Source organism: Macaca fascicularis, chromosome 7 (assembly GCF_037993035.2).
Source record: "Macaca fascicularis isolate 582-1 chromosome 7, T2T-MFA8v1.1".
Classification (NCBI taxonomy): domain Eukaryota; kingdom Metazoa; phylum Chordata; class Mammalia; order Primates; family Cercopithecidae; genus Macaca; species Macaca fascicularis.
The window spans coordinates 1,561,512-1,585,408 of record NC_088381.1 but is presented as its reverse complement, the minus strand read 5'-3'; the positions used below and the strand labels follow the sequence as shown (position 1 = coordinate 1,585,408).

The 23,897-nt window shown below is 40.0% G+C and overlaps 1 protein-coding gene across 4 annotated transcripts in view; it reads left to right on the top strand.

The window, feature by feature from the left end:
- GABRG3 (gamma-aminobutyric acid type A receptor subunit gamma3) overlaps positions 1-23,653 on the top strand; it is a 568,731-nt gene extending 545,078 nt beyond the window's left edge. For 2 of the 4 annotated variants that reach the window (XM_005559026.5, XM_073995285.1), the window contains 4 exons: positions 1,734-1,886; positions 9,182-9,378; positions 9,678-9,737; positions 14,295-23,653. In XM_005559026.5, coding sequence (XP_005559083.1) covers positions 1,734-1,886; positions 9,182-9,378; positions 9,678-9,737; positions 14,295-14,576 — 692 coding nt within the window. In that variant the 3' untranslated portion in view covers positions 14,577-23,653. Of the gene's footprint in view, positions 1-1,733; positions 1,887-9,181; positions 9,379-9,677; positions 9,756-14,294 lie in introns of all 4 variants that reach the window. The other 2 variants (XM_015452551.4, XM_045395169.3) reach the window with 1 other exon arrangement.
- Positions 23,654-23,897: the final 244 nt, after the last annotated feature.

The window sequence follows — 23,897 nt, the reverse complement described above, 5'->3', positions numbered from 1 at the left end:
CCTGTAGTCCCAGCTACTTGGGAGGCTGAGGCAAGAGAATTGCTTGAACCTGGGAGGCAGAGGTTGCAGTGAGCCAAGATTGCACCATTTTCACTCTAGCCTGGGTGACAAGAGTGAAACTCTGTCTCAAAAAAAAAAAAAAAAAAAAAAAAAGGACTTCAGTGATAGTCTTTTCATTCAGCAAATATTAATTAATTTATTATGGTTAGCCAACACTGGTAAACAAGAGAGACATATTCTACAAACCAACCAGTTTATTGGTTTTAAGATAGATATTCTATCAGTAATTATAGAAACAAATCCATCAATTTATGGGAAGTTGTCAGGGAAGAGTTCCTGGGGCACTAATAGAGTTTTAAGCTTAATGAGTGAATAGGAACTATGTAGATATTGGGGAAAGAAAAAAAAAGAGCATATATGCTGATGGGAAGGGATTCAGAGGCATGTGGGGAAGGGTTTTGGCAAGTCTGAGGGCCTGGGCAGACCACATGCCAAGAGTGTAGAGAGCACAGGGCAAGGAGTGTCTAATGCAGAATGATGTGGACCACATAAAAATGTCAGAGTTGTACAAGGGCAGCTAATAAGGAGAAGGCTAAAATGATACTTGTGTTTTAGAAAGTTCCCTTTGACGGCAGTAGGTAGAATGATTTAGAGCCAGAAGAACTGGTCATTAGGAGACAAGCTTGGATCTACGGGCAGAAGGTGGTAGCTTGGACTAGATGGGGAAATGATTTGAGAGCAATGGATCAGATAGAACCATTGAGAAGAGAAAAGGAGGAGTCAGAGGTGGCTTTTTGGTTTCTTCCTTGAACAAGTGAGAGACCTGAAAGAAGAGCAGTATTGGCATGGGGAAGGTGATAGTTCAGTTCTGGACATGGTGGATTTCAGGCACTGGATGGCTGAATCCAGCAGGCTAAAGGGGTGGAGGATTCAAATGGGGAGGATGAGGATGAGGAGATAATCTCGGCAAGAGCTGGCCTAGACAAGAATGAATGGAGATGCTTTGGGGACAAAATGTACAATGTTAAGCATGCACCCTCTTTCAAGCCCCTAGGGGGTCTTATGGAATCTCCAATAACATCTACATTGCTCCCAACTTCTTTATGGTGTGGCTCTGCTTTGGTAGAAGAGAGTGGAATGTCAGGAAAGGATCACTTCTGTTTGTTTCTGGGTTGGCACAACTTAAATCCTGGAGTTACAAAAGGATAAGATAAACATACATACATTAAGTAAAACAAAGTGCAAAGTTGATAAGCAAAACTTAATGATATAAATAAATAAAAATATCAAATGGTTACACAAGTTTATGTAAGATATGATAGCTTTGTTATTATTGGAAAAGCATCCCTTAAAATAACCCTGGGTCTCTTTGAGGGTTGAGTTTACCTATTACTCTTGAATTTAATCATACAACCTATGGAAGGACCCAAGCAATGATAGCTCATCAAGTCATGGCCTGTCATGGAAAAGATATGCATGTGTTTTCACTGTATCCATGAATATGTTCGTTTTGTGCCCTTTACACTGACCGATTAAATGCCTGGTACAGCCATGGATACTATGAAAATTAAATTTAAGAAAACCAGAATTTTGACCATTTCTTGATTTGATATTGTTGTAGTTGTGCATTTTTATCCAAGTCATTCATTTAACAAAATAAATTATAAAATTATTTTCCTGAATTATTTTTGATCCATCAAAGTTGTCTTATTTTTGGCAATATTTTATTACAGGTGATTATGTTGTCATGACTATATATTTTGAATTGAGTAGAAGAATGGGATACTTCACTATTCAGACATACATTCCCTGTATACTGACTGTGGTTTTATCCTGGGTGTCATTTTGGATCAAAAAAGATGCTACACCAGCAAGAACAGCATTAGGTGAGTTTCAAAAAATCTCTTCCATAAATTTGCATAATTTTAATATAGAAGCATTCATAAAAATGCCTTCAATGTAAAAAACTATTTAAATGTGAATGATCTAATTTGAGGGTTACTTGAACTGTGCTTAGACTTTTCTTTTAAGAAGCCAGGTGAGGCTATTCTTTCTCACAATGGGATTCTATGTGTGCTACATAAATCAAGATGGGGTAGGAGATTCAGAGTAAATAAATTGTGATAGTATCCTGTATCACAGGCTGATATGATCACCAAAACATAGGCACATCCCAGAACCTGTCAACTCAAAAGTCCCCCTACATTAATGTCAGGAAGCAGAATTTACCACACACCTCTGAGGACTGAGGACATAATATTGGTAAAAACAGTTTATCAATAATTGAAGCTCTGCTTATATATAGCAACTTTACCAGCAAACGAGAAAATGATCATTTTTTTTCAGCTGTAAGCCACACACTAAAACTCAGTCTTTTCATGAATTTTTCTCTGGTTCCCAAAGTCTTCTTAATAAAACACTAACTTTCAGTAGTTTTAGAACTGTGCAACATATATTATGTCAGTTTTTCTTTCTGATAGGAAACTTTCAATGTTTTGATTTTTTGAAGACAGGTAATATATAAGACTGAATATAGAGATTGTTTTCCCCAAAAAAAATTCCTATAGAAAAGAGGAAGCTGCCTCAATTTCAAATTTCTGCAACATCTCTCATATCTGCATTGTTATTTCTCTGTGTTTTTTTTTTTTTTTAAATTTATGTGTTCAAGAACAAAGCACTGGGCCTGGGTAGACCAGAGGCCAAGAGATTAATTAGCCTGTAATATCCTCTACCTATACTAGTTTTGCATGCTCATAGAAAATACATGATAGAACTGTAGGTGAATCAACACAGATTTTGTGACTAACCCTTGGGGTTATGGCTTCATGGTTACATGTATTAGATGTCACTGTACATAAGACATCTAAAGATAAACTTCAAAGTGATATAATATATAACTATGCTTGTACAACTTGAGACTATGAAAATCCTACAGAGAATAGTTGTTCTGGGCTCAAGATACAGAAGCTAGAATTTCACAGTGCAGTCAGATAATAAATTTATAGCCAGAAAAACTGAGGAACTTTATTTAATAAGATGGTTAGTGTCTAGTTGAGACACCAAAAAGTCTGCACCTAGAAGTAAAGGGGGTACTCTAAATGTCATTTGATGAAGCTTGAACCAAGCAATAACAAGATCAAGGAGAACCATCAGTAAATTTACTGTTTGTCATAAGAATTCAAAGGGCTTCTTAAAAAGATAATATCATGCAGACTCTTTAAATTATAAGGAGTTATAATAAGAACTTATTAGACACTCTAAGATGTAGAAAAATGTGACCCATGATCACAAAGAAAGAAGGATTAATAAAAAGCAAAGAGAAGTCTAATGCTGACTCAGTAGGCATGGACTTTAACAATAGCTATTATAACAATGTCTGAGGACTTAGAGGACAATATGATTTTAATTAATGAACAGATGAGTCATCTCATCACAGAAAGTATATAAAAAGAAATTCTAGAATGAAATATATAATATCTTGATTGAAAAATTCACTAAACTTAAGAGCAGATTGAAGATGGCAGAAATAAAAGGTTATATAAAATTGAAGACCATCAGATGAAAATTATGTAATCTGAAGAGCAAGGGAATAAAAAGATTAAAAGAAAGAATGTACCAGTGATCTGTGGTACAATACGAATATATATAACAAAACTATAAGTGACTATAACTGAGGCGATAGTTAAAATCAGAATAATAAGAAAAAAAGAATGAGGAAAAATATTTTTGAAAAAATGTGGTTAAGAAATTCCAATGTTTGGTGAAAAATACCAGCCTACAAATTCAAACAGCTTAGTGAGATACAAGCAGGAGAAATACAAAGAAAAGCATCATAGTCTAAATGATGACAATCAAAAATAAAGGTAATGCTTGCAAGTAGATAAACAAAAATGTCCTGTCGTATGTGGAGGAGCAAAAATATGACTAACTGATTCTTCATATGCAATAATGGAGACCAGAAGATGTTTAATTGCTGGCTTTAAAGTATTGAAATTCTATATCCAGAGAAAATGTACTTCAAAAATTTCATCAGAATGAAGTGTTTTTAGATAAACAAAATCTGTGTTAATTTGTCACAGAAAATCTAAAACCATAGTAAAAATTCTAAAACAAACAAATTAGGTAATAGAAATAATAAACAGAAAAATGGATTTATAAGAAGTAATGAAAAACATCAGAAATGGTAAGCATGTGGTGAAATTTTTAAAAACTAGTTTTCTATTTTTATTCTTTCAATTAAAGTCAAAATAATAACAATGCAAGATGAGACTTATGACATAAGAAAAAATAAAATATAGGCCATAAATAGCAATGAGGTTAGGGGACATATGGAACCATGTTCCTATGTGGTGCAAAAACGAGTGATGTAATACTAAAAAAATTCTAAGTAGATATGTTAAGAAATCTTATTGTAATCTGTTGAAAAAATATGAAAATATAATAAAAGGCATAGCTAAGAATTCAACATAGAAATAAGTAAGAGCATATAATAATAATAAAAGGGTAAATTCAACAGAGAGACAAGACTTTCATAAATGCACCCGTACCTAGTATTACAGCTTCATATTAAAATAAACAAAAACTGAGAAGAGGATTTTAAAAATCAATCACAGTTTGATATTTAAATATACTTCTATCAGCAGTGTACACAAACAAGCACATTTGTCCACTTATTTAAGTGATTAAACCAGTCAACAACCAAAAAGCCAGTAAAGGAATGGAGGAGCTGAACAACAATATCAATGTCTTTGAGCTACTGGATATTATAGAACTCTAAACCTAATAATTACATCATGAAAGTGAATTTCAATATCCACCTCCTGCCATACACAAAAATTTACTTAAAATGGATTATACTAAAATGGTAAAACTAGAAATGTTAAATTTCTAGAAAAATGTTAGGATTATAATGTTAGATTAGATCAAGATTTCTCAGATCAGAAAGTGAATCTTAGGTTAGGAAAACTTTGAAACATTTCTGACATGAGAATAAACCTGAATAGATATTTCATGTTGTTAGATAATATGAAACATCCTGAAGATCCATTGGTTATGTAAAATAAATACATTTTTCCAATGGATAGCATCTTTCTCCTCTTATGCATTTGATGTGCAGAAATTTTAATTTCTTTTATTAATCTTTAATGTTTTTGTTCTAAATATGTTGTAAGTATGGCTACTTTAAAGATTTTCTGTGTAATATTTTAGTCTGATAAAATAATACAAGAAATGTCCAGCATACAGTAAAATATCATTCATCATATCAAAAAGAAAATGCCAGTATCAAGATGACACAGTTGTTGGAATTATCTGATTAGGATTTTAACATATCAGTCATAAATGTGCTTCAATGAGCAAATGCACACATGCTTCAACTAAATGAAAAAATAGAAAAGCTCCACAAAGAAATAGAGTATATAAAGAAGAACTCAGTGGAATTTTTAGCACTGAAAAATACAATGCCAAAATGAAAAGCTCACTGGATATGCTTAACAAAAGAAGAAAAGACAGAGGAAAGAATCAGTGAACCGTGAGACAGAACAACAAAAATTAATCAATCTGAGCAACAGAGAGGAAATATATTGAAAATAATAATCAACTGAGTTTAGGGATATCTCCAAATGTTGACATATGTTAGAGAGGGAAATGATCCAACATTTGTGTTATTGAAGTTCCAGAAAAAGAGAGATAGAATGAGGCTAAAAAAAAGTATTCAAAGAAACAATGGATAAAAAATACTCAAATTTGCCAAAAGGCATAAATCTAGAGATCCAAGAAGCTGAATTAATCCCAAATAGGTTAAATCCAAAGAATGTTAGGTAAAGACACATCATAATCAAACTCTTAAAAACTGAAGAAAAATTATTGAGAGTAGCAAAGAAACATGTCGCCTTGCCTATTAAAAAAAAAAAAAAGTTGGATAACAATGGATTCTCATCCAAACTATGGACGCAAGGAGGAAGTGGCACAGCATTTTTTAATGCTGAATAGAAAGAACAGTCAACCCAGAATTCTATACCCAATGAGAGTATCTTTTAAGAATAAAGGAGAAATTCATTCTCATGCGAAGAAGAACAAAGAGAATTTGTCACTAACAGATGTCCCCTAAAATAATGGCTAATGGAATTTCTTGAAATAGAAAATGATAAGAGAAGAATTTTTAACAAAAGAAAGAAAGAAAAAAACACAAAAAGTGAAAATGTGGGTAAGTAAAATGGACTTTCCTTTGCCTTTTGAGTTTTCTAAATTACTTATAATGGTTGAAGCAAAAAATCATAATGCTACTTGATGTAATTATTAAACTAATTAAAGGAAATATTTAAGACAATTATGTTAAAATCAAGGAAGAGTAAGGGAAAATAAAGTTTCTACATTTCATTCAAACTGGTAAAATGTTAAATATGATAAATTATGTATTTGTAATACTGGAGGAATCACTAAAAAGGCCACAAAGAGTGATGTGCCTCAAAAACACTGTAGATAAAGCAAAATAAAATTCTAAAATATGTTGAGATAACCCATATGAAGGCAGGAAAAAGAAAACAAGATATTATAAAGGAACAAACAAACAGGAAACACAATATAATTACATCTTAAATATTAATAATTACTTTCAATGTAAATTGCTGGAACATACCAGAGAAAAAAACAGAAGTTAGCAGAGAGGATTAAAAAAATAAAGCATGACCCAGCTACAATGTGTCTCCAAGAAAGTCACTTGAAATAGGATGATATTGTTACACTGACATGAATGTTCATGTAATCACCAAGAACTGGACACAACCAAAATATCCCTCAACAAGTGAATGGCTAACGAAACTATGGAACACCCAAGCCATGATATCAGCAGTAGGAAAGAACAAACTATTAATGCAGCAGCGGTTAAATGTGTCAATGGCATTGTGCTGAGTGAAAAAAAAAAGCCAATGTCAAAAAGTGTTATTATAGTTTGTGTTTAAATTAGGAGGTTTACTTCTGACTGTGGTAAGATGCCAGCATTTATATTCACTCATCCCTCCAAGGTCAAGAAGAAAGTTTTTCTAGGATTCTGTGAGACCAGGATCATCCCCAAAGCATCCTATATGTAATAGACTCAGCTGAGATAACCTTCCTGAACTCCCTTGGGCTTTCCCCGAAGAGGAAGTCATGCCAACAGGTGTTTGTGCAGAGCACCCTTCTTTACTAGGTAGCTTAGACCCCTGAACTAAACAGAAATGCCTAAGCTTTATTTTTCTTCAGGGTGTATAGTTTCAGGGTGGGTGTGGAAGTGGGGAGGATAAAGCACACGGCCACTGTCTACCTCTGGAATACAGGCCACTCATGAAAACTGATGGACAAGGTCTATGGAAATTGCAGACACAAACAATTTGTATTTCTATTGAAATAGAAACTAAGATTTTGAACTTCTTAGACATGATGTGATCACATTTTTAAAAGTTGAATTGGATGTTTATTAAAGGAGGATAATGGCTTCCAGCTTCATCCATGTCCCTGCAAAGGACATGACCTCATTCTTTTTTATGGTTGCATAGTATTCCCTGGGGGAGAACATTAGGGAAAACAGCTAATGCATGCTGGGCTTAATACCTAGATGATGGGTTGATAGGTGCAGCAAATCACCATGGCACACGTTTATCTATCTAATAAACATGCACATTCTGCACATGTACCCTGGAACTTAAAAAATATAAATAAAATAAAATAATTTTTTCAAAAGATCTTTTTCCATAAAACTACATCTGATGTAAGTATAGACTTTTCCGGTTTACATAGCATTTTTACATGAAATTTTACCACCTATATTAAAGAGTACCTAGCATTCTGTTTTCACTGCACAAGTTAAGGAAACTGATTCAAGATGGTAGGTGGCTTCTCATGGTCAAATGCTGAGAAGGCCCAGAGCAAGGTGGAGGGCTTGGACTTTCAGGTGATATTCTTTACACCTCAACAAGCTGTCCACCCTGTGCTTTGAGACTCATTCTCCACCTGGCCCTGGCAGAACCGCCTTGAGCAGGTGCAGGGAGGAACTAAACAGAGGCTGTAATGCTGCAACAAAGGTGTAAAGTAATGTGTCCTCATCTGTCCTGTGTACCTATTCTCTGACTAGTACTGCGATGCAGATATTTTACTGTATTCCCATTGAGCTACAGAGGTGGTGACTATTAAAATTCAGATTCCTGTGATTCAGGGGTTCATGAATCTGGGGTCACTAACCTGCCCTGTCTAGTAGTTCTGACAGGTCCTGATTTCTTGGGGAGTTCACCCACGGGAGAGTCAGTCTTAGCCTGTTTCACATGATAATCGCTCTTCTTCATTTTATTCTTATGTTCAACAGTCTCTATGTCTTTTTTCACGTTTTCCCTTCTAAGCCATCCATCTCATGTGTGTCTGTGTCTCTTTTCTGAATGTTTTCCACAATATTTGATTAAACATCCAGTGTTGACCCATGCATATGGAATAGTCGAAGTCAAACCAACATTGAGTGTTACCAATTAATTGCTTCATTTGATGTAAAGCATTCATTTAAATGCCTCAAATGTGCTAGCGTCTGTGCTGGGGGACAGGCAAAGATGAGTAAGGGACTGTTTTTGTCTTAAAGACCACACTATTTAGGAGACAGATACGTAAAGACATATGTGATTCCCTGTGATAATGAAAACAAACAAAAAAAAAGCTGCGATACGTAGAAGGTACAGGGATACTGCAGACGTGCATGTTGTCAGCTCTGCCGGGAGGACAAGAGTGGAGCTGGGTCTTCAAGAATAGTGAGGGTTTTCAAACTGGGGAGGTGAGGAGAAGTAAGAAATAAAAGGATTTAGCTGCACAGAAGTGTGAGATGTGGAACAGCAGGGAATAGATAGGACTGCAAAAAGAGCATCGATGTTAAAAATTGCTTAAAAGGCAAAATGTCCAACAATGAGAGAATTACTGAATAAATTGAAAGGTGTTCACTTGATTCAGGCACTTTAGTGTTATTGTGAAGACTCTAATCAGAAATTTCATGGAAACATTGCTTATGAAATTGTGTGGACATTAAAATTCAAAGTAACATTACATGAGGTATGCAGCATCAGAGATTCCTGTAAGGCAGCCGTGCTGGGGTGGAGGGATGTGGGTGACGGTCTGGGATTCCTGTTGCATGTTGCATCCTTTTACAACATGCTACCTGTCCCCTGTGCAGGCATCACCACGGTGCTGACCATGACCACCCTGAGCACCATCGCCAGGAAGTCCTTGCCACGTGTGTCCTACGTGACCGCCATGGACCTCTTTGTGACCGTGTGCTTCCTGTTTGTCTTCGCCGCACTGATGGAGTATGCTACCCTCAACTACTATTCCAGCTGTAGAAAACCAACCACCACGAAGAAGACGACATCGGTGAGCTGCAGTAGCAAAGGTTCTCTGGGAGGTAATGGGGACGCTGTTTGAGATGAGTGTGTGCCTAAATGCAGTTGTATTCCTAAGGATCGTATAAAGCATGATATACATACCCAATTCAACAAGACTTTTCCAAACCAGACGGGATTCTGAAGATGTGAATGTGACTCTACAAGCTCTCTTGTGTCACCTACCGGTGATGTGGTTTGGTTTAGTCATACCCTAAAGGTTTCTCTTGAGTGATTTTGGATGCAAATGTTCATGACAGTTTCCTAGTTATTTTTCTTCTTTTCTTGTAGTTACTACATTCAGATTCCTCAAGATGGATTCCTGAGCGAATAAGCCTACAAGCCCCCTCCGTATGTATAGCATTGCAGGTGTCAATATTTCTGAGAACTTTCACTAAACATTGCATTTGAAAGGTAGATTGCTGTTGATGCATGCATGTATTGAAGACCAAGGAGTGATGCACATGCTGGCTTCAAAAATGTGTTTAGTATTAGGTTAAAAATCCAACTCTGACAAGTTGGAAATTAGAGGAGAAAAGTAATCATAATCCTTCTACATGGGGATTAGTGTATGGCATATATAGTTCTTTTTTAGCCATTCAAATAATATATGTTCATGCATTTTAGCAAAACTGAATTATGATCTTTATATTGTTTTATAGCCTCTTTGATAACTCAAAAATAGGTACTTACATGTACTTAAGTTTTGTGCCACAAATATTATTTTATAGGATCATTGTAATGATCATATCCTACGTTCATGATTGATGCACAGGCAGTCTTGGCAGGACACTGACTGGGCTTATCCACATTTTTCACTTGCATTTACGTTCTTATCATTACCAATTTGTATTTACCTGTGATGATTTGCTTGGTTATAAATTCCTAGGAGCAGAACGTTTGGGCAGAGGGGTTGCATGGTCTTTGGTCTTTGCCAAATGGTGCTCCACCAGCTCCATCAGCAATGCCAGACACCTCATCCTGAACTTTCCGTGCATTCAGTTTGATAGTCAAGCAGGAAAATGAGCTCTGCAAACTTTTCTTACTGGCATTTATTTGACTATTGACAATATTGTCACTTGTTTATTTTTGATTTGCATTTCTATTTTCGTGAATTGCTTTTGAATTTTTTAAACTTTTATTAGTATTTTAAAGTAGAAATCTGATGGTGGTATATATGTTACATATTATATAAATTGTATTTTATAAAATATATAATTTAGATAGTCACATATAGAATATATTCATGATATTGTTTGTCATGTAGTTTTTATTTCAACTTGAATTGGCAACATTGGCCCTATCCTATTTTGTGCCTTTTTCTGTGTGTGTTATTTTGTTTCATGTGGTCAAATCTGTCACTGTTTTCTTTTCTAGTTTCTGCTTCTTGTGTTCTGCTTTGGAAGGTCCTTCCTCCTCTCAAAATGACGACCCCCCTCACTTTCTTTTGAGCACTATGCTTGACATTATGTTCTCTGTGCTTTCATGTATCAACTCACTTTATTCTCATAACAAACCTTTCTACAAATCAGAAAATTGAAGTGTGGATAAATTAAGCCCTATAAATATTGACCAAGGTTTGACAATTTAAAAACAAATTTGTTACATTTAACTATTAACAAGTCTGAATTTCTTTTGGCTAGAGATAAGAATGGAGCTTTATTGAAAAATCCAAGAAATATATTTTTAAATTAATGATGAGAACTACAACTTTTATCATATAACAATTTTTATTTACAATCATGACTTTTATTCCTTTATACATATGTATACTAATTACAATTTACTAATTACATCAAATGTTTCAAACCCACCCATACGCTGCAGGTGGTTTGCTACTTGCTAATTGAGACCTCATATGCAGCGCACTTCCAGCCCGTTGTCAGGAGACTACATAGTTCTCTGCACTCTGCAAGTGTGGATCATGATAGTTCTTCCAAAACGTTTGTGGGCAAATCACTGTTACAGCTGCGGGAAGCCACAGCGAACATACAGATTTTGCCAGCAAATGCTTCCAAATGGCATGGGACCAAAACAGAGGGGAGAGGGGAAGGGTGCAATCATCACACATAGCCAGGACCTGGGTGTTGAAAGGAGGAAATATTGACATCTTTAGTACAGAAGTGATGTTGCCAAAAAAAGAAAAAAATCCTTTAACACACAGAGAAAAAGATATCACAAAATGAACAGAAAAAATATTTTTAAAGAAAGAAAAAGTTGGAAAGTTTAATGACCTTAAAGAAAGTACAAAGAAAAATAATTCGCAGACAGAAAGGGTGCCAGGCCTGGTGAGAAGACACAACCAGAGACCTGCAACAAGAATAATGCTAAGCCAAAGAAAAAGCAAGTCTGTCCTCTGCTGAGTGAGAACTGTCAACTTCCCAACTGTATTCTGAAAGGTCAGTCTGCAAGCTGTATGCTAGTGAAGGAGCCTCCATTACCAACACGAAGCAGCAGTGATGGGGGACAGGGGCAGGCTCCGTGAACAGTCACATGTGTGGCTTGGGGTGAGCCGTTCCAGTTGCTCAGTTCCCCTTTCCTAACATGTCAAATGCAAGGCTGAGGAACTCCACGTGTGCCCAGGAAGCACGGTGCTCCGTGACACTCACAGGGCTGTGCTACACACACAGACAAAAGAGGAGGGAGTCAGGGACCCAGCTAGGCCAAGGAGGACTTGGGGGAATTGTTAATTAAAATCTCTCTCTTGGACATCGTTTGAAATTTTCATGACTAATGAGACGGAGGCAGGTAAAGAAGTTCTTAAGCTATTTAGGGCTCTTAACATCTTACATTTTGCTTCAACCTTATAAAATGGAATTTGTTTCATTTCAAAGCAGTGAACTATGAAGACATAATGGGAACCATTTTTAATATTGTAAATATGATCTCTAGGTGTTTTTTGGTTTCCTAAATGAAGTGAAATGGAGGTTTCTCTTCTCCAGAAACCATCCTGCTGCCCTGCCTGTGGCCTCCAAGGGTTGCCCTTTAGACCTCTGGTGAGCCATTCCCACATCAGCAGAGCCTTCTGCCTCCCGGTCTGAGCCAGAATCTTGCTGTGGGGCTGCCCTGCCTTGTGACGACCAGGCTTCTCCTCTCTTGTCTCCGGTAGCCCCCAGTCCCATCCACACAGCAAGAGACTACATAGAGGAATGGGGTTGAAGCAATGAGTGGATGAATGTCTGGCTGATCACTGTCAAGTATACGTGTAGGAAACTTTTATTGCAATTGTTTGTTCATAAAGGCAGATATTTCCACTGGAGCTTGTCAAAAAGAGGCAGATCCCTTCAATGCAGTGGGATAGAGGCAGGGAATTGCTATGTTTTAGCAAACCCCTGGTGATGTTTACACCTACTCGGGACAAAGAACATTAACCTAGAAGAGACGTGTCCACATGAGGCCCATAGAGACAGCGGGACTTTTATTTCTGCCTGTTCATCAGGATTGCGGATGAGGAGGAGGGTGGGCAGCCGCACCATGAGGCCCCACTGGTAGCAGAAGGAGGTGGCCACATGTGAGGAGCAAGCAACGCCCTGTGAACATGTGGTCCAGGCCATCCTGCTTTAGGTCTGTCCTCACACACAGATGCTTCCCATGGACAAGAGCACACCAAAGGCTGCAAGAACCGACTCTGAGTGACCGACGGACACTTTCACCTGTCTCCAGTTTATGATCCCACGATTATGAGCATGTCCAATCAAACTGAGGCCCAAAAACAGGAGGGAAGCAGTACCATGTCTTCGTGTAATCGTATTTTGGGTTGAAAGTATAAGAGGTTGTCACGATGCTTTCTAATGAATTCCGAATGGCCTCTGTCCCAGCAGTGTGCCACACCCAGGCAAAGGCCCTCGCCAGGAAGCCCACTGAGAAGGGTTCCCTCTCCACCTCCTCCTCGGCATCAGTCTCCACGGCTGCCAGTGGCACATGCCCATCTCCGATCCACCAGCACAGATAAACCAAAGCAGACAGGCAAACATGCTGTTTAGTTCTCTTCCATTATTCAGTCCAGTTTAGAAACGGGTCCCCTTAACGGAATTCAATGTAGTGCACACTTCATCGTTTTTCAGAAGAGCTCAGCCTCTGTCTGAAAAATTGACAAGTCTATTTGCAGCCATGTCTCAGGGTTAGGAATGATTCTTCTCATTGAGGAGTGAAGAGTATGTTGTTCTCTCTCCTTTATCTGCCCCATTTGGACTTTTCCATGTCAGGAGAAGGGCTTGGGAGGTAGAAAAGAAAGCATTGTAGGTGGGCACATTTTTGGTTATGCTTCTTAAGATGGTAAGCAGTATCCAGCCCCCTCACACTGAAAGCCCACTTTCACCAGAATCACATGGGACATGAAGATCCTCTCATCATTCCTGCACGTCATACCTTTTACTATTCACTAATTGGAAAAAAAGTAACCTATTTGTCCCTCCCCACTTCAGTATATGTACTGTTTCACATATAAGGGATAAATATATAATACGTCCATACGTACTACAAATCCACAGAAAAGTAGGCAGAATAGGGACTTCAAATGACTAATACACATTTTAAAATATGCTTAACCTTCTTCATTAATAATCCGGGAAACACAAGATTTGAAACTGCAATGCAATTTTCCTTGCATTTGAATTGAAGACGGGGGTCTCCTCTCTCGGCTTTTGAGCCCCTCTCCCTCTGTCTCTGCACAGGGAAGCTTCTTCCTTTCTTCCTTCTTGCCTATTAAACTCTCTGCTCCTTAAAACCAAAAAAAAAAAAAAAAGGGACCGAGTCTCTCCAGCGTTGGGGGAGTGTGAGGGATGGGCAGGCCCACTCATCCTCTTTATCTGTAGGAGACAGATGTGATATGAACCGATTGCTTCATACACCTCAGGGTGTTTTTATTGCATTTTACGATGGTTGTTGTGTCATTCTTGTTGCCTGCAGAACTATTCCCTCCTGGACATGAGGCCACCACCACCTGCGATGACCACGTTAAACAATTCCGTTTACTGGCAGGAATTTGAAGATACCTGTGTCTATGAGTGTCTGGATGGCAAAGACTGTCAGAGCTTCTTCTGCTGCTACGAAGAATGTAAATCAGGATCCTGGAGAAAAGGGCGTATTCACATAGACATCTTGGAGCTGGACTCGTACTCCCGGGTCTTTTTCCCCACGTCCTTCCTGCTCTTTAACCTGGTCTACTGGGTTGGATACCTGTATCTCTAAGCATTGCTCATGGTGAAGAGTGGAGAGCATTTGGTACACACTCGACCTTCCGTCGCCCCCAGACCAGTAGTGACCAATCGGGAGCAGCAAGGAAGGACACTGCTCCGTGTATCTTGTTATAAATGACCTTTCAGCAACACAGGAAGTACCTGGCAAAGGTTTCTATTATGTATTTTACACACACACACACACATGCTAATTGAGTTTTAAAGTAATATTCTTGCTGATCCCTACTGAATTGTAGCTTGGTGTTGTTTCTGAATGGTTTATGGATATTGGAAGCAGCTGCTGATTACCCTTGCCAAGAAATCTGTAAAACGTGCAAGTGAATGTCTAAGATGCTCTCTCAGGCCCCTAGTCCTTCTGTATCTTTCCTTCGCAGCCCTGGGTGTAGTAGCGCTCACGAGTGTTGAATCACCCCTGGCCGAGACCCACTCCTGCTGGCTCAGCCTGGGCTCTCTGTGCTCCAGTGTGAACAGCAGCGGGTTCCAACCCCAGTCTCCTTTCTCTGTGGCCTCTCTGGTTCCAGCACCATTGCCGTTAGCTGGCACCCCTTTACCTAATAACCTCGTTCTAGGCCTGGGGAGAGTACACTCGCATTGTCCACGGTTTCCATTGGAGGTGAAAATAAGATTTTCAAAATGCTCATGTTGTTGGGGTCAAAAATGACTATCTCTGAACATCAGAAGGTTATTACTTTAATCCAACTTACTGAGAGTCAACAATATTTGAACCTTGGGTTCTTGGACTAGTTCAACAACATTTCACCTTAAGAGCTGTTTTTAACTAGACCGAGGCTCAACCCAAGTACGTGTCCAGCTTATGTTACATTATTATAGGTTCAGTAATTGTCTTCATTTTGCAAAGAAAGGTGTACAGTGAACACAACCTGTTATCTTGAAGACACACGCCAGAGTGTGAAAGACGTAGATACAATCTTATTTTTATTTTCTTTTTTTGAGACAGAGTCACGCTCTGTCGCCTGGCCAGGCTGGAGTACAGTGGCACCATCTTGGCTCGCTACAACCTCCACCTCCCATGTGCAAGCGATTCTCCTGCCTCAGCTTCCCGAGTAGTTGGACTACAGGTGCGCACTACCACACCCAGCTAATTTTTTTTTTTTTTTTAGTAGAGACAGGGTGGTTTCACCATGTTGGCCTGGCTGGTCTCGAACTCCTGACCTCAGGTGATCTGCCCGCCTCAGCCTCCCAAAGTGCTAGGATTACACACATGAGCCACCATGCCTGGCCAAAATTTAAAAAAAAAAAAAATTAGTGAATATTAATTTTCAACTCAAACCAACTTTAGATGCAAAAAAAATGGGCAATGGTGATCATCAAGTACATATTTTGATGAACAAGATTATTTTATACTTTGAAATATGGATACATAGCAAAATCCCAAAGAAAAAATATCCCCCAATCAATACTCTTTTGATATTTTTATAACACAAAACCAACTTGCTTCTTGCTGTTAGTTCTTTGTTATAACTGGACGCCAGTGTGAACTGCAGAAGACTCTGTTGAAACTTCTCCTCACCAATAGGCAAAACACAAGTCCTATCAGTTAGTCAATAATGCTTTGGCATTATTAAAATTCTGAACCAGAATCTCTGTGCCTCTCATCTTTCTCACACAGAAAACTGAATCCATTTCACGTAGAAACCATAATTTTAAAGATTATCGATTGTGCATACCATAATTACTCAGAAAAATAAAATATTTTGCAGAGAAAGTATAGAAAAGTATCAATTTCACACAATTTCCTGGATGTACACCAGACACAGAAGAGGATGGGAGCAGAAGAGACCAGAGAAAGTGAAATTAGATTCATCTGCTTATTCCTATTAAGATTGTTGCACATTAAATGGATGCAAAGATATCAACATATGATGACCCAATTTCCAAAGATGGAGTCTATACAGCGTGAGACATTCAAGCCCATTGTTTCTCTCTGCCTTTCGGGTTGGTAGTTACTACATAAGCCACAAGCCAATTGGCTTCAATTTAGCGAATTCAGTTTAAAAATCCAAGAATATGTGTGGAGAAACAGGTTGACAATACTGTCTTAGATGAAATGTCTCCTCCATTGGACAGTTTCACTCTCTGGTACTCTAGTTCTGTCTCTCGGGCATAAGCAGCCCCCAGCCTTGGCAGAGGTAGTCTGCAGGGACCCTGACCCTGACCAAAGGAATCCAGGTCACACCAGGGCACTGAGCGCCAAGGGAAGGTGGCCCCAGAGCAGTCTTAAGACACAGTGTCCAACCTTATGAATGGGTAATTTCTAACACGCTGAAGAACTGCAACCCGCTACATTATAATAAAAGTAGTTCTGGAGAGAACTGAATTTTCTAGAAAAATTCTTACTGGGAGGAAAATAACCTAAAACAACTTTTTATAACATGGATTTGTTCGATTTTACCTTAAAAGAATTTTACTGATGCCTTGTGTTTCAAAACCACTCAATATTTGGATATTGTTAGCAATCCTCCTGAAATTTTACACATAGGATAAATACACCAATAACCTCAGTTTTCTGAATCCAGCCATTCTCTTCTTCCCAACCCCAGCAGCCCTCCTGATCAAAACAAATGAGTTCAGCACTTCTTTTCTAGGAAGGAGAACCTTCAGCTCAAGAAAGTCCAAAGGATTTCACTAACTGAGCATCACAGTGTGGATTCCTGCATATATAGCAGGCTTCCCACTAGGGGGTCTGAATGAAAAGAGCTAAAGCACCCCCTAAGAGCATGTCCATGCCAGGTTCTCCGCAGGCTTGCGTAATTCAAGTTCTCTGTATCAGTCTCAGCTCCTGAGATGAGCCTTTTCAGTCCACAATGAGGGAGAGATGCGTGTGCCTTGGTGAGGTGCAGAGCTCAGGGGCTTTTAAATCATGTACGTGTGTACCGTCTAGAGGAAGGAGAGGAGCAGTGTGGGGACAGTGGGAGGGAAGTACACTTTCTTTCATTAAAGACTCTCCTTTGCCAGGACGCCTGATCAGGAGGGATGCGATTGCACAGGGTGTAAGGCTGTTCTGCACAGCTAAGCCCCAGCTTGCTCTGCATGTAGAACTGGGAAATATTTGGCGTGGAAGTCTGAGTGATCTGCATTCCAAAGGTGCTACTGTGTTCCTCACTTTCAGAAATACTCTAAGTTGAGGAGATGACAGTTCTGTATTTTGACATGGAATCCAAATTTCTGACCACTGTGGATCACACTTAAAACTGTGACTGTCTGTCTTTTAAGCTGCATACTGGGTGAGGGGGAAAGCAAAGAAAAGGCATTTCACATTAATGGAACTGGAGAAAAATGTCTCTTCAGAGTCTAGAAAGCTTCAGCTTCTGCAAAGTCCGAACGCCACCTACCAGAACAGAGCCTCCCTACATACCAGACAGAGAAGGACAAAGTTAGTACAATTTACTCTGGACCCAGCCAATACTGCCCCCAATTTACCCAAAATATGCCTTAAAATGAAACAGAAAGCTCAAATAATACGCATCTTGTAAGATTTTCCATTTCCTGCAGTCAGCTATATACTTCATGCCAAGTTTTATTTATCTTTTATGAATGGATGGAAATAGGATTTCATTTCTCTATATGCCAGTCTCACCCTCAATTTTACATCAAATCAGTTAAGTACCAAGATTTTGCAGGTTCTGTGACTGAGAAAATGCTTGTCCTCAAGAGCAAAGCATTTTCACTCTACGTAAGGGAAACGGGGGCCAATCTAAAATGTCAGCAACACAGTCCTTCTGGTGGGGTGAGTGTCTCTATAGAAGCTTCACACCGAATCATTTTACCTGCTGGTCGCTTGCTGCAGTAAAAGGACGTTGGCAGGCATGTTGCTTCGTTGTTCTGCAGTAGAACCACACTCTGGAAGCAACAGGAGAGGGGCCGGTAACCCACTCTGCATTGACTCCAGCTCCCCCCGACTAGGAAGCAATGGGCCACTCTATCTAAAGGGCTAGAACACGAAACAGACGAAACCTCTTCTTCCTTGATCATTTTTATCTCAGCTGCCAAAATAGAAATTTTCTGTGATTTCCTTTGAGACTTGAAGAATTATACCTGGTCTCCAACCATTATTCTTATCACTGTATCAGTTCAGTGCTCTCAAGGCACAAAGCGCTTTGAATTCACCCCATGATCTTGCAACTCTTTTCGAGTGCTTTTCCTGAGCGATTTTCAACTCGACACATAAGAAATTTCATCTGCAATTTCTGTTAAAAAAAAATTGGCTTGAGATCCACGTAATCTGATGTAAATATACATTGAAATGTTAAGTTCTATTTGTACTCAAACACTGTCCACCTTAGACTTTAGAACACTATCATTTAACAGATATTCAGAAAGGTTCTGGAAATAAGGGTGAAGAACCAGACTATGAATACATTGGAAATGTTAATTTTACAATATTCTGCTGAACCCCCCTTCAAATTTCCCAAAATTGAGAAAGTGTGTAATCTGTACCTATATTCTTTTTTCACAAATTGGCCTGGAGGAAACATTCAGGTTCAGAGAGTTTAGCAATGCCTCTGTGTTTGTGTTCTCTGTACAATCACATCAAAGAACTAACAAATAACTCTTCAGGATAAATGACACCCCCATCGCTGGTCCCTTGTTGACTTATCTTTTATTATAAAAATAGATCTCTATCATTATGGGGAGAGAATGTGTATGTTTTGAGATGATCGGGTAAGAACTCAGCCATTCAGTATTTCTGGAAGAATAAAAACTTGACTTTCTTTTTCTTAATGTCCAGTCGTTTTGAAGACTAGAGATTAGGGCATTTCCATTCCTCCTTTTAAAATTTCTACTGATTACAAGCTAGCGATTTCAGGATATCAGCTTGATCTAGTTGTATTAAGGCCAAAAGGGAGACGTTCTTTACAGTTACCTTTATTTATTTATTTACTTATTTATTTATTTATTTTGAGACGAAGTTTTACTCTTGTTGCCCAGGCTGGAGTACAATGGCGTGATCTTGGTTCACTGCAACCTACACCTCCCGGGTTCACGCAATTCTCCTGCCTCAGCTTCCCGAGTAGCTGGGATTACAGGCGCCCACCGCCACGTCCAGCTAATTTTTTATATTTTTAGTAGAGATGGGCTTTCACCATGTTGGCCAGGCTGGTCTCAAACTCCTGACCTTCAGGTGATTCACCCGCCTTGGCCTCCTAAAGTGCTGGGATTACAGGCGTGAGCCACCGCGCCCAGCCTATATTTACTTTTTTAATGCCACTTAGCTGAATAATGCTTTGGGTTTTACTGTTGTCAATAAAATCCCTTATACCTTTTCTTGCCCTGCTTACTTATAAAAGTCAAATTTTAGACGAACTTAAATCAGTGCTGAAAAACTAGTCGAACAATCAGTCACTGACAAGTTTTCAATGTTTTGAGTTAACCAAGTGGGCTTTTCAGATTAGGTTATACAAGAGCATGAGCTAGAAAATAATTAGGCAGACAAAACATGTTCACACACACACACCACTTCCAAAACAAACATGATCTGACTGTAGCATTCAGGTTATTGAGGGGAACGTAAATTCCTTTGCTTGAACAATTGAGATAATCACCTACTTTCACCACTTCACTTTTCACATTTGTAAACACACACAGGGTTTTCCAGCCCAGTGGGCAGGCTCCACAGTGTGGAGACGATAATGGTTCCTGCCGGGAAGCCAGAGCCTCTGTGTCTACTGAACAGTTTAAAATTGAACAGGTTGGAAAGAACATGGATTGCCAATAATTAAATCCCCCAGACTGAGCAGGTAGCTGCTACATTTTCTCTTCTCTTTTCTAGTTATTCAGGTTCCTTCTTTGATTTTCATGAGAAAGGAACATTTACACTTCCCGTGAAGGGCTTAGACCCTGATTTCTCCCAGTTGCCTCACTTATTGAAGTTCGATCCCAGTGAATGATGTGTATCTACCCAACACATCCAATTTGTATTTTCTTAAAGATGTGTTTCTTAGGTATCTAAGGATACATGAGCGAGCCCACAGCACAATTATTGCAGTCCCTGAGATGTCAGTCTTCTCAAAATGACAGCATTGTCACTAAACACTTTTTAAAGAAGATTTGAAATTTCCATTTCTCGTTGAACGTTTTTCAAATACATAGCAATGTGTAAAGAAGATTCCCAGCTCTCCTTAGGAAAAAGAACCTGTGGACTCTGGAGCTAAGCTGTCACTCTAGGGACATGGTGATAAAGAACCTGTGGGCTCTGGAGCTAAGCTGTCACTCTAGGGACATGGTGAGAATCAGGACTGATGCCAGTAAGTGGGAAGTTCATTATGGCAAGGCAGTGGGAAGGTGCCAGCATCCCCTTTCCACCCGAGACAGGCTGAGTTTTCACCCGGGAAGTCCGAAGCCTCCGGAGGGGCAGGTGGAATCGCTCCTGGCAAGGGCATGACTGTACACAGGCTGACATGATTTTCCTTTTGGGTGGACTGGAGTTTCACAACTTGATTCATTAGCACACATGTGTGGGAACACGTGCCTGTGCCTGCCCATAGCACTTTCTTGGAACTGAAAGCTGCTTCCCTAATCTAAGGAGGTCTATTTGAAAGGACAGTGCTTGACTTTGAGTTTATAAAAGATTATTGGAGACACCTTAAGTAGAAGTCTTAGCCCACTATCAGCTTCTAATTTTCAGGAGCAAATAATGAGTGCTTTGATTTGGTTAGGCTTTCTTACAATAGGTTTTTATAAAATACTATTTATATTTGTAATAGGAAGGATTTTCAATGTCAATTTTGTCAATGAGGGAAGACCCCGCCCCCCACTGCACAGAGCAGCACTTCTCTCCCGCTAGTGGGGAGAGCAGGGTGCCCACTCCTCTACGCAGCCTTGGCAGACCCAGTCCCCCCTCAGCCAGCCTGCCATGTCCGCTAGTCCATGCACCCCCAGGGTGGCCTTGGGAGCTACAGAGAGGAAAAAAAGAAAAAATGTTGCATTCTTAAACAATTAAAGATTGCTTCCAATGTAATTAAAAAATAAGTAATGTGGTAGAAGATGCGCATGACAACTTGCTCCCTCAAGTTCTAAGTTGTCACCAAATATGAAAGGTTTTTAGATGAAGAAAACGATGCTACATCCACCATCACCACCCTGGTTGTTCCCTTCCGTGTTTCTACTAGTACTCAGCTATTGATTCAACACAAAGGCTTAGAGCCTTTTCTGAACTATAACAAAATCAGAACTTATGTTGTGGAAAAAGTGAAAAAGTTTCATTTGAGTTTAAACATTAAGTATACAGATCCTACTCCAAAATTTTGCTTGCCTAACACATTTCCAGACCTGCTGTCTTCCCCAGCAGTTCTGCCTGCCCTGCCTCAATCAGAATTTGAAATTACTATTTAGAAGAACATTCCACTCAATTGTTGTTTGCTGATTGCTTTCTCTTTTTTTTTTCATTTTTACCTCAGTCGGCTATTTTATTACTTTTCGTAAAGATAACATTTGAATTGTCTAAGAACTATCTTTTTTCACTAAAATACATGCATCTTTGGAAACTGCAAATTTTGTGAGCTCAAAAAGACAATCACTGTGTGCTTCTTAACATCTAATTTGAGTCTAGGCTTTGGTTCCCTAACTTATCCTGGCATTTTTACTTTGAATAGACATAAGCACAGGCAAAATATATTCATGAAATGTACAGTGCTGACTATTATATGATCTCTGTTTAGAATAACTTTTATTAAAACATTCTAAAAGACACTGTCCATCATTCTTGACATTTGAAATGGCTAATTTTATGCTAGTGAACCAAGTTTACCTGCTAACACGTTTGTACAACTACACAAGGTGTTTTCCTTTGTGTGCAGCTCCTGTACTGAGCAAAAGGTTCGTTGTTTAGGAGTAAATGTTTTGTGAAAGCTTTAGGAAAGTAATTATTTTCAGGGATCAGACCTGTGTGTTGTTAGGAGCAAGAGGCCATCTTGTGTTTACATGCAGTGGTCCGTGTATTTGTGTCTGTACGTACAGTGGTAAAACTGAAAACAACTTATTAATGTGTGTCACTCTACCCATCACCCCAAATTTAGCTGAAACAAGTAGAAAGGAGCGCAGTTCTCTAGCGATAGCGTATTAGCTTACTAAGCCTCTGGTTAGGATAAAAAGGAGCAAGGGAGAGGGGGAGAGAGAGAGGACAGGGAGAGAGAGAAAGTGGCAACATGTGCATTTCCTGACAAAGTGGGATCACGTTCTTGCCAAGAAAAGAAAAGAAAAATCCAGCTTCACTACCTGATCAGGAGTCCCTCCGGCGTCCACACAAGCCTGCCTCCTTTGGAGAGCCCTTGGGCATCACTGCTGTGACCTGCGTGCACACCTGGGCGACTCCCTGATCATTCGTGCATTCTGGTCAAGTCGATCAGATAAGTAGTTTTCAAGATTTAGATGGCCAACAGCCATCCCCACCCTTGTCTAGGAAGTCAGTCGCATTCGCAGGTCACAGGAAGGCGTCAGGTCGGACTTGAAGCAGCCCGGTGCGGGCAGGGTCCTCTCTCTCTGAAGCCTGTGTGGGAAGTGAAACTGCCAGGGCTCCAGGGAGATGCCCCAGGCAGGAAGGGATGGAGAGGGGCGCGCACTGCTCTCTGTTCCCATGGAATCCTTCCTGTGAAGCCATTGTCCAGATGGGAGGTAGGCCCAGAGATTCCAGAATCCCAGGGCATTCTGGAATCATCTTGGAGCACCGGTGTGGACGCGCTTGGCCCCGAGGGGGCCCCGGCTCCGGCCCCAGCAGGGTCCCCGCCCTCACCAAGTGGCCTCCGGCAGCCCCTGCGTCCCTGTCCCGCGAGGGATTGGAGGCCCTGGCTCCGGCGTCCGAGGTCCCGCCGCCCTCCTCCCCTCCGCTGGGACGTGGCTCCCGCGCTCCGTGCGGCTGGCGGTGTCCTAGTGAAATGAGGGCGCACCTGCGCCCACGTGCCTTGGCGACACGGGCGGCCCCGCGCCCCGCTTCGTGCGTCCCGTCCCCGCCGCGCCCTCCGCTGGGCCTCGTGGCTGGGCCGCCCTCTGTATTTGTATTTGGATTCCTACGTTTGTACTTCTAATACAAATAAACGCACATGTTGTCAGAAATCCCTGACCGCAGTGGATGTCTCTGGTGTGGGTGGCGGGGCTGGGAGCCGGGATGGGGTCGGGGGCGCTGATGCCCGCAGGGGTGTGACCGCACTGCCCCTCTCAGATGCCCACCTCCGGGGAGCCCGGCCGGGAATTCCACAAAGGGGGTGGAGGAGTGACTTTTCTCCCGCAGGAAGGGCACAAGCGGCTTTTCTAAGGGAAACACCCTCCTCCAGTCTGTAAAACTCGGTGAACAGAGACC